The 18,676-nt window shown below is 32.6% G+C and overlaps 1 protein-coding gene across 3 annotated transcripts in view; it reads left to right on the forward strand.

Annotated features, from left to right (window-relative positions):
* The first annotated feature begins 229 nt into the window (after nucleotides 1-229).
* The window catches only part of LOC110994659 (collagen alpha-1(III) chain), a 34,080-nt gene continuing 15,633 nt past the window's right edge, over nucleotides 230-18,676 (forward strand). For 2 of the 3 annotated variants that reach the window (XM_045630322.1, XM_045630323.1), the window contains exons 1-9: nucleotides 232-418; nucleotides 12,237-12,408; nucleotides 13,983-14,199; nucleotides 14,608-14,801; nucleotides 15,054-15,176; nucleotides 15,384-15,533; nucleotides 16,058-16,132; nucleotides 16,534-16,677; nucleotides 16,789-16,851. In XM_045630322.1, coding sequence (XP_045486278.1) covers nucleotides 389-418; nucleotides 12,237-12,408; nucleotides 13,983-14,199; nucleotides 14,608-14,801; nucleotides 15,054-15,176; nucleotides 15,384-15,533; nucleotides 16,058-16,132; nucleotides 16,534-16,677; nucleotides 16,789-16,851 — 1,168 coding nt within the window. In that variant the 5' untranslated portion in view covers nucleotides 232-388. Of the gene's footprint in view, nucleotides 419-12,236; nucleotides 12,409-13,982; nucleotides 14,200-14,607; nucleotides 14,802-15,053; nucleotides 15,177-15,383; nucleotides 15,534-16,057; nucleotides 16,133-16,533; nucleotides 16,678-16,788; nucleotides 16,852-18,676 lie in introns of all 3 variants that reach the window. The other variant, XM_045630324.1, reaches the window with a different exon arrangement.

Genomic DNA, 18,676 nt, shown 5'->3' on the forward strand with positions numbered 1-18,676 from the left:
AATTACCGGTTTGTTAATTGGCCATTAACTTGTTAGTCGCGACTAATGGGTTGCCAATACAGTTTCAGAAATCACAAAATATGGCAAAAGGATATAGGATTTAACACACATACTTAACACATGACACACATTAAAGGCTTCGTCGCCAAAATTCACCCACACATTGACACCTTTATGCCAAATACGTTGCGGTGTTCAACGTAAGAGGTAATATAAGAGACGCATCTTCGAGTTTATACAATTTAGTTTTTAAGCCGGTTGCCTGTGAGCGGGGCATGTTAGCGAATTTTAGCACTGAGGCTTAGCTGGCTCTAGAGCCTTTTTGTGTGGAAGGAATCGAATACGGAACTTCGGGTGGACGGTGGCACCCGTCAAAACTACCCGTGCCATGGCGCCGGGAATTTTATTTTTTATTTTGGTGAGTTTTTATTTTTTTTATTTATGAAGTAATTTTAAAAAAAGGCTAGTAAAAATAATTATTAAAAAAATATTAATAAAGGATATCTGTTTAATTATATGTCTCTAGAACGTAAAATTTTATACATATTATAAATTAAGTTTATGACAACATGACTGTCAAAAAGGATTTAACAAAAATTTATGTCAGAAATAGAATTACTAAAAAGATTCCTTTTTTTATTTTAGAATATTTTAACGTCCTTTAAGTTTTATCACAAAAATAAAAAAATAAAATTGATAAAAATATGCAAATGTTACGAATTCTTTTATTTAGTAATTCTTTACTTTACAATCTATGCATTAAAACAGCCTTGACCTTTCCTTAAGATTGAAACTAGGGTGGTATTACTTTAGCTAAGAAAAGAACTTGGAAAATATAATTAATTCTACAAAATATCAATGTTATGAATGAAACAATAAAGGTTATGTTGTTTTAAACCAGGTTATAATATTGAATTCATTTTTTAGTAAATCTATGGACCTTAATAGATATCACGAATTATTTAAAATAATCGTTTGCTTAGTTATTAACATTATTGTACATTAAAACTGAAACAAAAGTAATAAAGTATAAATAAATATTTTTGAGTTGATTATTTTATGATATATCCAGGAATTATATATAAAAGATAATTATATTCATTATGACAAGTAACAAGTATAATATCATTGGTTTTAGTTAAACCGTCTTAAAATATATATGTTATGAAATTGTGGTATCTGGATTTGTATGTACAAGCATTTCTTTATAAAAATTTGAAAATAGGAACCTCAAAACTGAATTTAAAAAAAACAATTTTGGAATACCAATTAATTTAGAAATATTCGTTGATCTCTTTAGAAATGAAATTGAAATTAAATTTTTAACGATATAATATTTTCCATAACAATCCCAAGTGTAGATTGTGAAGTATTTTGGATTTTCGTGCCAACCCTATATTTTAAAGAATTAGGACGACTAGATTTAGAAAATACTCTTACGTCTCAAGTTTAAACTTAATTCAATTTACCATTTTTACTTTATACATATATATTTATACGTAAAATTTGACGTAGGTACATACGTCGCTAAGACTCGTTTATGAATTTCAGCCTAAATGTCGTACATTTTATTTCGTTAGTACGAGAACAATGACGATAAAACGTTTGAAAGTTTTCAGTTGTTTTTTTTTTCTAAATTTTATATGTTAAAAATACTATTAAACCTTTATACAAAAATTAGCTTTGCATAATAGATATTTATTAAACCTGATAATCTGTTTATCATTAAAAATATGAATGAAATTTAAATATTAAATTTGAATATTTTATCCATTTTTTATTTAATTATGCATCACACAAACATTTGAGAATTTTAGCTTTGTATCCGGATGTTTGTTCTCATCAATATATTATTGTTATTTCTATATATTAACTAGTCAGCTAGTAAGAGACGGCAAAAGAATTATGATGGCAAATGCATTTTATTTATTTTAATTTAATAATCCTTTATTAATAATATAATCGTGAACTTGAGAGTCAATACCACTTCCCCGATAAAGTCTAAAGATGTGAAACGGATAAACACATCACTATTTGCAAACGCTTAGTAGCAAACTGGGTAAACTTTTGTCCTTTGTCTTGATCTCAAAACCTTAATTAGTGTTTTGGACACATTTAGACAGTTATAAGAGACAAAGCTGTATTATACAGACTCCATTAACTTAGTTTACAATGTATTGTGTGTTACATTGTTTACGATGGCCTGTTAAAACCCATAGTCAGATTGAATTTACAATTTAATTTAACAGCCGACGGAGCCCGAAAACAAATACAATATTTGGAATAACAATTTTCTGTGACAGATAACAACTTAATAAATATGTAACGAAAAAACAGTTTTGTAGTAGTTAAGTTTACAAAACTAAGTATCTGTTTCACAATGTCAGATAAGTTCCAAATAAGCTATTTATTACTTATTGGTAGGATAAACAGTATTTTTATGTTTCACGACTGTCAGGTAGCGCAAAATTTCTTCGGAACTTTTATCTTCCGAATAATTTATGTGTTGCATAGCTATTTGATACTTTATCCATACATTGTGAAACAGACCCTAAACGTCAGTGAAAATCTATCAGTCAGATTATATATTAAATTAACGGTCGCGGTAATTTCATTTCATCATTACTATCACAAACTATATCCAATTGGCTTTTGGATCTGTTCCAATTTTACGTAAAGTGAAAACGATTAAATTCACGTATAAGGGAATAAACTTTAACAGTATTGTTATACACACTCATTACTCAACGCACGTCCACACAATTTTGCAATTTAAATTCGCCGGTCACTTCCCAAACTTAATACTTATACATAATCATTCATCTTGACTTATATATATAAACGGAGTAACACGTAACGTAGGCAGTGAACACCTACTGGGTCAGTAACCTGTTCACAAGAAAACCTTTCAACTGGCTATAAATTTTGGCCTTGTCAGTGTTTGCGAGTTCATATACAGCCCTGGCATGGGAGCTGCAATGAGTATTTGCAACCAATAAGTAGAATGATGTAATTGAAAATGAAAATAACAGGACATCGACATCAATTTACGGACTGATCCTCGTAATGGGCGTGCCGCTTAATATGAGCCTTGAAATCCATTGAGCTGTCAATCATTTCCTCAAAATACAGAATCAAACACAGAACAAAGAGATAAAGACATCCTTTAAGTATTATCTGTATACCCCCGTGGTAACTGAACTTGACAGTGACATTATGAACATAGATGTCAACCTCATAAAACGTATTGTTATTTTTATAATAATTGGCAATGCGGTCAAACAGACATTATTTTTGCATAATTAAATCATTACACAATCTCGTGGGACAAAACATAAATTAAATGCTAATGCAATCTGTAATTTCGTAATGTATTCCTTATATATTATTATTATTATGTATTCCTTTTTTCGTGTGCGCGAATTTGAATTTGGAATACAATCCCAAAAACAAAATAGAGTCGGGTGCATCAAAATCGGTACAGATAAGAACAAACCTTCTTTTATGAAATATTTTTTTCTGTTGAATCGTTTCTGCAATCTGTTAAACTTTAATATTATTCAAGCGTGGAAGACAATAACTTTCATTTTTATTCATCCGATGCGAGGAATGTTTACTGAAGATTTTGCAAGAAGTCGTCTTTAAATCTTTTACATAAGTTTCGATGGCCTGGTTTTATTAATGTGCTATATTTATAACTAAGTTTATATATTTTTATTTACTAATAAGATGTTATCTTCGTCATCTGTAATCTTCTCATTTCAATAATTAAAACAAATACATAAAATTAATAAAGACAATTATTTAAATTAAGAATTATAATATAAAGCACCTGAGAATATATGCATAATTTATAATGAATCATCGCTATTTCTATACACATACAACATAAGTCCGGTTGGGAATTCGAGATTTAACGGATTTTGTATGAGTTTAGAATAGTTTAAAGGTTGAAGAGCGGCTCACCTCAAGCAACAGACAATGACGTAATCGTAACGTGCTGGCTTGATTAGCATTTACCGAATGTTAAGGAAATAAAATTAAATGCAAGACGTGAACACTCGTATTTACCCAATTATGATAATGTATTTTGCAATATTTTCTTTCTGTATTACCCGCCCGCAATTATTAAACAACTTAGGCCAATTTGACCACACAGGCTACACTTTTTATTATTTAGTCTGTGAAACTTTTAATTGGCGTTTCGATATAGAAACTATTTTGTATTATAGTAAAGAAAACTGTAAGGTATTTCTATATAAATAATAAAAATAAAATATATATAATAATGTACAAAATGATGTATGAATATAATAAATCCCGGTAATTACTAAAAGTAAGGTCAGGACAGAGTCATTGACTCGAGATTTATCGTATGACAGATTTTGACATTTATGTATCTCAAAAACGTGGATGCTGACTTATGAGTCCCGATTTGACCTTAGTGTATGTATTTCGTTCCAAAATATTTTATTAGCTTATTGTATTATTTAATAAATAAATATTTAATTATTTTTTGCTGATCCCGGTTGACATAATAAACAAAATCTTCACAATTTTTTAATAATGTTGACCTTGAGCAATTATTATTCTATATATATATCTATACTATTAACTAATGTCATATATATAAGTATAAACAAACTTTCGTCTGCTTCAACTGTTTTCCATTGGAGGTTCGCCGTCAGTCTTTAAGTTAAAACCACAAAAATACGGAAAAATATTATAAGTTTTTTATTAACACATGATTTTATTCATTTGCACTATACAAGGCTACAATCGATTCGTTAACAAGCAAAAAATATTTTGTGACTTTGAGACAAAATGTTTAACATAATAATTACGACTAATTACATCTCTAAAACACTTGTTATGGAAGTTACGTCAGGAATACAGTAGTTCCTATTTACATAGTTTGATTGTTTGACGTGGCACGCATATTATTTGATTAGTGAACATGTAATAGTTACTTTATTAAAAATAGCGCCATCAGTAAACTGTAGAAAAAACGTTCGAAAAAGGATTCATTCACAAGTAAAGTGTACATTTGTGTTATTTGTTATATTACTGCTATTTATTATTAATTAGTATTGTTTCTTTTTTCCCTTTAATCTAGTTTTTTTTTGCTATATTTTATCTAATAAATCTCCCGTTTGCCTACTGTTGTAATTTACAAACAACGAAACGAACAATGCGTAATTGTATTAGTATATATTCTCATTTAATTGAATGTTGTAAACCGTAAGTCATATCGTGATTAAAACTAACTGAACTTGTTAGTTTTAATAGGATACATTTCAAGAAGACTTGATTCACAAATATTTTACGCGCTAAATGAGTTTGTTCTCACGCGAATCGCACGCAATTCTGCCTAAAGCTCCGAATTCTTCCCCGAATGAATTAAGAAATCGCGTTAATTTTAAGTCACGTTTTCCCTGTTTAAATGGCCAGATTTGCCAGTGAGAAATTCTAGACCAAAGTATTTTGAATGTCTAATATAATAAATAAAGATACGCATAAATGAATAAAATATTGTAATAATTGAGTTTTTTAACTAACTTAAAGCAGTGTTGGTTTAGTGGCTTCAACGTGCGACTAGGCCCTTGAAGTCGTTGGTTCGTTTTCTGGCTGTGCACCAATGGACATTATTATATATTAAATGTGTAGTACTTGGGTTAGGACCAGACATTCCGATGAGTAGGGTTGAAAACAGGTTCGAATTTAAGGATGTGGAATAAGTGATACCATGATGATCTTATGTTCCAAAATAAATGTATTTTATTTTTTATTTTTTTATTATTCATTGCAATTTTTACTTGCTTATAAAAATGGCAATGAATCAGACACAATATTTCTGCTACCAGCCCTATTTCGTAACCAATGCTTAACATACTTATGGTATATTATCTATTGACAGACTTTTATATAAATAGTCAGTCAGCAATAAGTTCAGTTACAAATGAAAATGCATTTTTTTTTTCAAGTTTTTATATCCTCAACTTCCGCAAATATCAACCTTTTAAACTTCAAATTATGGTCAGTTTTATAGGACATGGCCTGCTCGAAACGATACGGCGACTAAGTTTCTTAAAAATCTTTTAAGCGAAAATTCCCTTGGAGACTGCGTAAATCCATAATTGCATGGCTAAACAGAATCTATTCGAAAATCTATTCGAAAATAGAATATTTGTTTCAATTTTGCTTACACTGTTATAAATATGTTGGTATAATTTTAAATACATTACACAACCTAAAATGCATTTTAATTTGTAACAGAACTTATGGCTTGTATATAGGAGTAACCTAAATCCTCTATAATAACCGCTTATGAAAACTCAACTTACATAATAAACCAATAATGAATGTACCCATAATCGTACACCTATGTTTATTTAAAGAATGCTTGTATGTAGGTGAGTAGTTTTTATTTTGACATCATAATTAATATACGGCTGACCTCTTCGTATTGTACTGGTAAATGAACAAAAACTCGATGATGGAGTTGTCAAAGCCGATTACATATTTAAAAACTTAATTAAGTGTACAGCGGGTTATGACGTTATTAGTAACAAAAATAATAATTGTATTACATTTAATTAGATGATGGTGAAACATAAATGTTTACAATTCTTTGTAAGTTTATAGTTCGATAGATAGATAGATAAGCAAACTTTTTTATTTTGCTGGGATTTGATATACGATATGTATTGTACGTTAATTCAGTCTTTAGGGAAGTATTTTCCAAGCTTTGTTGACTTGTGACCACCTCAGCCTGTCTTAAATTCTTATGAACCACATGACTAATTTTTAATATTAATTATAGGTTTAAGGAAGAAATTATGAGGAAATTGTTAACGAAACAGTGAAATAATTTAAATATATTTTCTCTTAACAATTATATTGACCCTGTTGGGCGTGGACCTTTACGTTGGAAAACACTGCTCTGGGCCTTAAATGACAATTATTGAATTCGTATGTTAACTTTATTTGCAACATCGTGGCCCACATTTTAAACCCCAATAAAAATATCCTTTTAATTTTAGAAGCATCTAGTGCATTATGCTACTGGTAAATGACCCCATAGATGCGCGTCCCACGCAACATAGACAATAATTTAATATAAGATAATTCATTGTCATTCACAGCTAAATAACAAGCTTCACCAGCGGTATATAACGTGACCACTATCATAAGCTATAAAAAGATCTTGTTGATATACAAAACATTAGTTAAATAAAACCTTGCATAATATAACGATGATGCTATACTCAAGGAAATTAAAATATTCTGATGACATCTAATGTGGTTTTGGTGTCGCGTTTATAAAATTATTGTCTATTATATTTTACGGTAAATAATTTCCATATCGTATGTATCGTATATAGTACGCTTTATTGAAAATAAAGCTTGAATAAAATCCTCGTTCTTTCTGTCAAAGAACTTCAGTTAAAACATTTCAAATCTATTGTCTAATTCATATTTTAATTCGACGCAGTTTCTCAATGCATGCAGTTGCGTATATCATATCGCGTTTACACCATAGACATACATTTATCTAGGATTTGATAGGCCTCTTTGATTGACATATTTGACCTCTTTAGTCACATAAATATCTTAAACATGACCCTGTAGCGTTATAAAAATAACCTTTAATAATTGATTAGAGGTACATTCCGCTTATTACGAGTATTGCGCTGAATGATAAGTAAATATAAATTAATAATCTTTTTTATTTTATTTATTTTGTTTGTTAGAATTTGTCATGAGTCGACCTTCACCTATTGGTACAGACAGTTAGCGCCTCAAAAACAAATAACATGAGAGAGTATGACATAATCTTTGCCGTCAGATTACCTTGACACATCGAGATAACTTCATACAGAATTTCTTTGTTACTTTTAATATGTATTAAGAATATTCGCATACAATTTTTTTATAGAACGTTCAGAGAAGTATTTTAATCTAGAACACTGGCGTAAATTAATAAATATTGAAAATGAAAATAAAATTATAGAAACCAAATTTTTAACAGTTAATTAATTAAATGCTAATTAAGTTATTTCGTAAAGAGATAAGCTAGTCTAGGTCTTCTAACCAATCCTTATCGCGGCTTAAATTTCGTAGCTAATTTGCATTGTTCTTTAAAGAATAAATCTACAATTAGAAATAATTGGATGGACTTACTACAGTGTCTTACTTCATGACTCTTATGAAACTCACTCATAACTGACTTCACTCTACTGACTATACTGACTACTGAAATAATCGTCTGTCTGAAGTAAATGTGAAATGAGACGAACGATACAGTGTTTTGCGGAACAAAAATGAAGTTAACTCCAAATGCCTTTTATTTAAACTACTAGTACAATATACAATTTTTAATTTAATCGTTAGTAAGAGCTCTTAGCCAAACTTGCTTATTATTATACTATTTTGATAAAATATAATACTATGTCTTGTAGTGCTTTTTGTTAGGGCCCGCTCTTCATTTGTTTTGTTTTTGAAACTGTTTATATAACTATTTATTAACAGTATATATATTGTTTTAATAAAGTTTGTTGTGTTAAAAGATTCATCTATTACACTTATTGATGGGTATATCCTATGTCACTAATCTCACTATGATGTTTAGTAGATATTATCAAAATCAAGCATCAAATGGTTAACTCCGAAGTGAATCCAAACATAGCAATATATTATTTAAGTGTTACACAATATATTTAAATTAAGTAGGAGCGGCTTGTTTATCATGTTTTGTAAGTATATATAGTGTTCCGCGTTAAATTATAAACAAAATTGTTGGTTATATCTTGTATGTTACAAAATACTTGGAATGTGCTACTAAACAAGCGTTCTTAATTAAAAAACATTTTTGGTTTGCAAAATTTTGAGGACTTTTTAAAATGAGACGTTACATTTCAAAATAATTCCGACAACGTAATATTAAATACATATTTAATGAATTACTTTCTATGATATCCTTTTTCAAATTGTCTTTAATTTATTTTGTAATATAGTAATATACGATATTCAAGTAATACTAAAACTAAAATAAAAAACTAAGCGATTCTTAAAGCAATTTCTGCCGCGCACCACCACTATGTGGAACCAGCTGCGTACTGAAGAATTTCTGAATCAATTCGACTTAGGGTCCTTCAAGAAAAGAGCGTACCAATTCTTAAAATGCCGGCAGCGCGCTTGCGAGCCTTCTGGCAGTGCGAGTGTCCATGGGCGGCGGTGTCACTTAACATCAGTGAACCTCCTGGCTGTCCGCCTCTTGTAACATAAAAAATAAAAAATGTATAATATGATGAGCCAGAATCACAAATTTTCTTTATGTAATATACATTATTTACTTTAGAGTATACTCCTCAAGGAGTTAAAACTGCGGTTTTTCTATCTTGAGAAAATTTTTGTCTTATTTGTTTATTTGGAAACAAAACAGATACATGTTTACAATAAAAAGTTAAAAACAAAACATAAAACAAACACATTGGATGTATCCACAATAGGTTTCACTATTAGATATGATACAAAGTAAAATAAAATAAAACATGAAAACGACAGATATACATGTAAGAGTAAGGACATTAACAGTGTTTTTAAATTACTTTTAAATAAAGCAGTAGAGGAGTGCGAAAAAGGGTCGATGTTTTTGACAGATTCTTAATTTTATAGCAAAAAAGCTATAGTACAAGAATGTGTACAGTTGTCATAATTTCGTATTAAAATTCACGACACGGGTGGCTTATATTTTAGCGATGTCCACAGCGTAGGTCACCGTAAAGCTCGACTTAGGTTTCGCTGTCACGTACTCCAGACAAGAATCAAGAAAAATTTGATCAAAGTGAACATGTTCCGTTAACATTGTGAACGATAAAAATTCGCTAAACAACTGACATAGAAACCTGAACAACAACATGTCTTTGAATGTTACCAAAAATATTTTGAAAAACATTCGTTAGGGACTAGGTCAACTAAAGTTTTTTTTCTTTTAATATTAATTCTCAAAACAATGTTCTCCAAAACAAATTGTTTCTAAACGATAACTCGTGACAATTGCTATCTTCAATCTATTACTAAACTGTCAAGGAGATACTTGTAGACGTTAAAGTTCAAATCACTCGACAATATCAATACCATTCGATTTATACAATTCTTTTAATGTCTTTATTAAATCATAAACTCGTTTATCTTCTATAGAAAACTTCTTTTTCTGGCCCACTTTTGGATTTTCACTATGTTTTCCTCCACCATTGGAGCGAATGAGCACATAGAAAGTCCACTGGTACACAGCCGAGATCGAACCTACGACCTCTGGTAGTAGTACGCTGAAGCAGTAGGCCAACACAGCTCAATAATAAAATATAAGACATATAAATACTTATATTTGTAAATTTTTTTGGGAAATTACCTTATTGTAGGCATAATATAATATACAATAACGGTTAAATTATTTTCTTTTTACATATATCGCTACAGACTGTCTCTCGCCTACCGGTAGAATAAATTTTGTAATTTTTGAAAAAAAATGCAGACAATTTTCAAAAACATCTAAAATAACATATCCATGTAATATTATAAAATAAATACGCTTAACCACTAGGCTTTCAACTATATCTATAAATGCAATTTAAAATCAGGTTAACTCATTGGCTAAAGTCCAATAAAGGACAGTGGGCAAATCTATTTGAAGTACTCCAAAAGTTGCGATAAAAATCGTTGGCCGAATACAAAACATTGTTTTGATTAATATTAAAAACATTCCATAGACGCGTTACGTGTGACAATTGACATTTAAAATTTGTATTCATATTGGGATATTAATAAATTCTGGAACTCGAGTTTGACGATCCGTCCTTGACAAGACGTGTAACAAGTTATTATAACTAATAGTTATTTTCATATTAATATTTTTTTTTATTTATCTGCTAACATAATATGATAGTTAGACAGTTATTTCGGTTTAATTGTGTGTTATCAAGAGATGAATACAAGAACGAAGAGTCCCAGAAATATGTGTTCTTTGTTTTATTTGAATGTTGCTAACTAAGTACCAATATTACTAATTGAAAGTATACATTTTTGATGACTTAAGAAATTTCTCAATGCTCCATTTATACCAAGTAAATAAATGGTCAGTGGCTCAGATTTAAGTGTTTCGTAATAATTTTGGTAGAGCTAAATTAAATAAATAAACCAGCTGCCGACTGAAGTATTTCCGAACCAATTCGACTTAGGGTCTTTCAAGAAAAGAGCGTACCAATTCTTGAAAGGCCGGCAACGCGCTCGCGAGCCCTCTGGCATTGAGAGTGTCCATGGGCGGCGGTATCACTTAACATCAGATGAGCCTCCTGCCCGTTTGCCCCCTGTTCTGTTAAAAAAAAAGTGCCAGTTTCCCTGGTCCGCGGTGTCATTTAGCATCTGGTGACTGGTGAGCCTTCTCTTCTGCCCATCTACCTCCTGTAACATAAAAAAATAAAATATATTTAATGGTTCTATAAGTTTTAACTATGATGCCGTATAAAGTTGGTCAAATAACGCACCACAAATAAAATAATAACATTAAATCACGAAAAAAATCGTCAAACACATTTGCGATTCACTCCTATTACAAAGTGACCGATAAAGTTACAAAACAATGTTAACATTTTCATTTTAGCTTCGACAAAAGCAAAATGACATCACCTAGGCGCGCCTAGACAATGTTATTAAGCAATGTCTTGCGAAACAATATTAGACAAAGGCGTATATAATATCTTAAAACTTTATAAAGAAAAATATTTTATTATCCTTAAAGAATATTATACTTAATTTTAATAATTAACATTTAAACTACCGTCTATAGTGACATAATTAAAGACTCAAGGCGATTGTTTGAATACATTTTAATAATATGAACGTTTCATAGAAATTATTTTTCAAGAAATGTTTTCAAAGACCAATGAAGGTTTCTGTGATATCTGTGTGTACTAGCAATTGTGTAAAGATTATAGCCCAATTTTATGGCTTTGTATAATATAATACCACCTGGATCGGACCCTCAATCCCTTAACAGTGCATAGACAATTTTAAGTAACAGAACCTACTACCTTTTTTAGTCAAAAATTAATATGCAGTTTATTGTACATATCCTTTCAGTAAAAAGTTCGCGTCCAGGTGCTGTTACAAAAATGACTTTATTTTATTTGTCATTAGTACAGTTAGATAGTGTTTGATGATTGTTTTTGTTTCAGGCGTCGCTAGCGTTTACACATGCCAGCGAAGATGTACCAAAGAATAACCCAAAAGATATTATAAATGACGAAGTTCGTGCAGCCAGGGACTACAACGGAAATGACAATGAATTAGTGGTTGACATCGAAGACGATGAGAAGAAACAGTATTACGAAACTAATTACGATACAAGTAAGAAATTTAATGATAATTTATTTTAGCTATTTCATTTTAAGGTTAGTTATTATATTAGAATTATTTATAAAATAATATGTATTTGTCTTATAGAAATAGAATATATGTATATTATTATATGTTGCAAGATGAAGTCAAATACATATAATAACTAAAAATTCAGTATTATTTTTTAAGTCCGCCACCATTATCTATTAGAGGGTAAACAAACATAGATGAAACACATAAATTACATGCTAAATTTTTGCTACATGCCAAATTACAATAAGCGCTAAGTCTGAATCTATTTATTTATTTATTTCACGACATCATGTATAATGCAGTAATGATAAAAGATATCTGTTATAACGACATCGAAGGAAGAATTCTTTGGTTGAAAAACCGATAGTCTTAACAGGCGATGCCGTTGTCATTAAGAACCTTACACAACCGGGACCTTTGATTTTGGTCAATATATCTGATATGTTGTTCTAAACGATGTCGTTGTAAACAGTTTTGAAGAATCTTAGGGAAAGTGTATAACGTCTTATAACTATTAGTAGCGTCACACAGTAATTAATATTTCATTAGCAATTCAAATAAAATCAAATCAACATAAGATTTAAGTCAAACAACAATTATTAATAAATATAAATTTTTGACACAATTATTTGTATTCCTTGTAATGTCCAAGAAATACATTACTTAAATAGTTTCCCGATATTTTCTTCGTCTCAAATCTGGCGCATCTGCCTCTGCGATTACCTCTGGGAAAACAGAACGATGTAAATGCAGTCTTTATTTTAAATTGATTTCTCCACAGAATATTGCAATTGAAAAGTTTTAAGCCTTTTTAGAATTGAGTTTGGTTGCTCTTTGTTATATGTATTTTACAATATGCAGTTAATTTCACATTTATTTGAATGACTGTCGCTCCCTGTGCTTAAATATAAAACAATTATTAAAACAGGTTATTTATAAAATTTTGCCCTTCGTCAACAACGAATATCACTTTATTAATGCGATAAATATTTAGTATTTTTGTTATTTATAACATAACCATAAAGACACAGAAATACATAGGGCTTATAAAATTTGTAATAAAGATTTCTCCTATTGACAATTTAATTATAGATAAAAAACTTTAATCCTAAGTAAGTTAAAAGTCAATTTTTTAAGGGCCTTTACAGCTCAGCTCGGAAAGTTTTAGCGTGCGTAGCTCGGCCTGATTGAGCGTTTTTCCCTCAAGACTCCTTTGAGACTCGAACCTCGGGTTAGGCCTTCGCGGGTAGTCAATCGTCGAAGGGCAGAGTGAGCGATGTATGCAGCAAAGGTCCTCACCTTCCCCGGTGAAAGCGATATTTTACCCTAATCTTATTTTGGCTATTATTATCGACCGCGTGGGCGGCTTTTAATATGTTGTTAGCTACGGTGATTGGATCATCCGGATCCTTTAGTGTGTTTCGGGGCCTGCTTCGAGCCTTTTTTGTGCGGAAGGGGTAATTCATGCTTTTACACCCACCAAAGGGTTGGGCACTAACTTAAGTCACGCCAATTCATGACAGAGTGTGTATCTGATACATCTATTTCAGGTGCGTATGGATTTGGATACGACGTCGGCCCTAATGGTCAGTTTCACCACGAAAACCGTGGACCAGATGGTGTCACCTACGGTTGCTATGGTTACGTAGACCCGGACGGCTACCTTCGAGCCACACACTATGTAGCTGATAGTCACGGGTACAGAGTAGTAGAGCCAGAGAAGCCAGTTGAAGTTTATCCAGACACTAACCATGTATACGATGAGAAGTGAGTATTTTTATTTCATATAAAATTACTTTTAATATAACAGATAGTGTTGGCCTAGTGGCTTCAACGAGGCACTCTCATACCTGAGGTCGTACATTCGATCCCCGGCTGGGCACCGCAACAAAGTTCACCAAATGAACTTTCTTTCTATGTACGAATTTAATTCGATCGAAAGGCGAAGGAAGAATCGTGAGTAAACCCGCTTGTCTTATACTTGAAAAATCTACTTGTGTCACACAGGGCTGATCACCTACTTGCCTATTAGATTGGTAAATGATCACAGACACTGAATTCTGAATCCCAGACATAAAAAGGTTGTGGCGCCACTATTTTATTTTATATTATAAATATTTTTATTAAAAGTGATAAAGTTTAGCGTAATATTTATAAGTATGTTTCTTATTTCAGTTCTGACAATGCATCGGAAATACCTGGACAAATTATTCCTTGGGACAAATTGTACTTCCCTAAGGGATGTGGAAGGACCCCAGGTGGTGTTCCACCCAAGCCCCGACCCAAGCCAACCCCGCGACCCCCGAAACCCCCAACAGACAGTACTGGACAAAACAGCAATCCCAACCCTGGAGTGATTTACCCTGGAGGTATGTTTTTTATAACCGAGTTTTACAAAGAACTCCTTGAACTCTTCTTCTGTTTAAAAATATTGGTAACAAAAAATCATTCCGCAAGATTTCCGCTGTCCTTTTAACTATGACAAAACAGGTAAAAAATCTAATAAATGAAACTACAATCGTGCCAATATGTAGGGAGCATGTATATGGCACAAAAATCACTTCCTTAATAGTCTTATAAACGAAGCGAAAAGTCCTTACTATTCTTCCTATTCATTTCAGGTCCAGGATACTATCCCGGTACTTCAGGAACCCCCGGCTCCCCAGGCTTCCCCGGATCTCCAGGCACTCCAGGAGGACCTGGTGGACCAGGAGGAGCGGGAGGCGGTTATTACCCCGGATCAGGTATGTTTATCAAATAAACAACGACATAATTTACACGACAAAAAAATACGGCTACAGATGTATAAGCGGAAAAGAAGACAGAAATTAATCATATAGCAGAACATAAAAAAAATGCATATTATTAGTATGAGTAATAAATCTTGCGCATATATAATTATTGAAATAAAAACATGATGAAAATATATTTTAATTTAAAACATTTTGTAGGTGCTGGCGGACCAGGTGGACCAAATGGGCCTAACGGACCAAGTGGCCCAGGGGGGCCGAATGGACCAAACGGTCCTAGCGGTCCGGGTGGACCTAATGGCCCTGGAGGACCAAACGGCCCCAATGGACCGGGTGGACCGGGAGGATCAGGTACTGCTTATGATTTTTAAATAAAGTTTAAAGTGATTTTAGGAGTACTTATATATTATCACTACGCAAACTTCACATATTTTTTCTTACTTTTAGTCAGCATCTGTATCTTTCATGTAGGGCAGTGTTTCCCAACATGGGAATCATGGAAGGAAATTTGATTATTAAGGGGCTATTTGAATTTTTTTAATTATTTAGAATTTAAATTTCAGTTTTTTCATTAAAATTTTGAAAAATTACTTACTGCGTACTATAAACCTTGAATCAGTTAACAAGAATTAAATTTTTATATTTAAAATTATTTATGGTACTTTTACCCCATCCCGAACATGAATTATATAATAATAAGAATGGGAAACACACATCTAGTGTCATAACTACACATTAACTAAACTGCTGTGAAATAAATTAATTGAATACTTTTTTTCAATAGTTTCTCATCAAAAGCTTTTCTTAAACAATCGATTCACTATCGTAATTAACAGGACAAAACCTCGTGTTTTTAACTGAGAAATTGTTTGTAGGAGGCGGTTATTACCCCGGATCAAGTGGACCATCAGGTCCAACTGGTGGAGGTGGCTACTACCCAGGATCACAAGGTTGGTTAAATATAACTCCCAAGATGCCTTCTATACATTTCCTCTTTTCACAACACAAAAATCTATAAGTCTTATTTTTTGCACTTCTTGCTTACCTACCTAATCTATATTTTTTCTCACAGTGGTTGCCTGGAAGAGATGGCTCTAAAGCGATACGGCCGCCAGTTGCCTTCCTTTCTTTAAATATGTCATTTGTATTATATTGTTTGCAACACAGTGTTAATAAATAAATAAAGATCTCCCCAAGTGATGTGCGAATATAATATTTGGTTTTAATACAATCTCTTGTCAACTCCAACTCATGTTCCTATCGATTAAGAAAATATTTTAATTAGGCGAACTAGGTACTAAGTTTTACACTTGACTGCCTAATCTGTTTTGTTCACTCATTTTACTTGCAGATGGTGGATATTATCCAGGACAACCAGGCTCGCCTGGCTATCCAGGATCTCCAGGCAGTCCAGGTGGGCCAGGTGGACCAGGTGGACCCGGTGGACCAGGTGGACCAAGTGGACCCGATAGCGGTTATTACCCAGGTGGTCAAGGTAAGGTTTATAACACCAAAAACAAAGTATCTATTGGCATCTAATAATAATTGTTTTATTTGAAATACTTTAATGGTCGAATACATAAATATATTACTATATTACTTGCAGACGGTGGTTATCATCCAAGACCCAGCGGACCAAATGGACCAGCAGGTGGTGGCTATTACCCAGGTAATAAGAAAGTAACTTTTTCATTTTTAATTCCGTAGAATTCTGACAGCTATATTTTTTTGACATGTCAGAGATTCAACTTCTTTTAAATTACCGTCGAAAATTCACAATATTAGCGCGTTTAACAATTTCATACAGGCATGCACGTTACAGTGAACATTTTAGATTAAGGCTTGAACAGTGCTCAAATCGGTCAACTAGCCCTAGTTTAAATTAAATTGTTGGAAGAACTGTCGCTCATATGCATTTGAAAAAAATATATATTGTGGGTTGAAGCCTACTGTATCGATTGATAAAATCAAAAAAGATAAAAGCAATACCAATTTCCCAAAAAAAAAATTACCATCGAACCGTAGATTAGACATAAATTACAAATTCGCTCCAAAACGGTTTATGCGATTTATTTTAATCTTACACATATTATTAGATATAGCATATATTATTATTTTGATAAAAAAAAATTTGTATTAATTCGTTTCCTGGGCATGGAAAGTAATAAAAGGTAAATAAACTCAAGCGCAATGGGCTTCCCTCCGCAATTTCACACCCGCGAGCCCTGCATGCGGCCTGTCTTCAGTCCACCTCAACGCTTTGCGACGGGAGGACTACGCTTGTGTGTCGAAGCCAATAATAATTAAATATTTGCGTATTTTAGTTTTTACCCGCGGATTTTTTTAGAAATGCCAAAATATAAAAAGAAATATCAAGTGAGGTGAGGACATGAACTTCGAAAATTAATGTATGTTATAAGTATATGTATATAAGTACCTACCCAAACAAAACTCAAATTTAGAGTTGTCAAGTTTCAAGTGCAACTTGTACAACCAAGTAAAATAAGTTGCTGAACCTGATACCTGATGGAATCTGAAAGTGGGTACTGGATCTCGAGGATGGTAAGCAGTAGACATACCGTCATTGAGCTCGTTGTAATCAGCTCAGCGAGACGATACTAGAAATGTGACTATATGAACCTGATGATGGACTCCGAAGGTGGGTACAGAGTCTCGAGGATGATAAGCATTAGACATACCATCATTGAGCTCGTTGTAATCAGCTTAGCGAAACGATACTAGAAATGTGACTATATGAACCTGATGATGGACTCCGAAGGTGGATACTGAGTCTCGAGGATGGTAAACAGTAGACATACCGTCATTGAGCTCGTTGTAATCAGCTCAGCGAGACGATACAAGAAATTTGACTATATGAACCTGATAATGGTCTCCGAAGGTGGGGACCGGATCTCGAGGATGGTAAGCAGTAGACATGCCGTCATTGAGCTCGTTGTAAGCAGCTCAGCAAGACGATACTAGAAATGTGACTATATGAACCTGATGATGAACTCCGAAGGTGGGTACTGGATTTCGAGGATGGTAAGCAGTAGACATACCGTCATTGAACTCGTTGTAATCAGCTTAGCGAAACGATACTAGAAATGTGACTATATGAACCTGATGATGGACTCCGAAGGTGGATACTGAGTCTCGAGGATGGTAAACAGTAGACATACCGTCATTGAGCTCGTTGTAATCAGCTCAGCGAGACGATACAAGAAATTTTACTATATGAACCTGATAATGGTCTCCGAAGGTGGGGACCGGATCTCGAGGATGGTAAACAGTAGACATACCGTCATTGAGCTCGTTGTAATCAGCTCAGCGAGACGATACAAGAGATTTGACTATATGAACCTGATAATGGTCTCCGAAGGTGGGGACCGGATCTCGAGGATGGTAAGCAGTAGACATGCCGTCATTGAGCTCGTTGTAAGCAGCTCAGCAAGACGATACTAGAAATGTGACTATATGAACCTGATGATGGACTC

This window comes from Pieris rapae, chromosome 12 (assembly GCF_905147795.1).
Source record: "Pieris rapae chromosome 12, ilPieRapa1.1, whole genome shotgun sequence".
In the NCBI taxonomy this organism is placed as follows: Eukaryota; Metazoa; Arthropoda; class Insecta; order Lepidoptera; family Pieridae; genus Pieris; species Pieris rapae.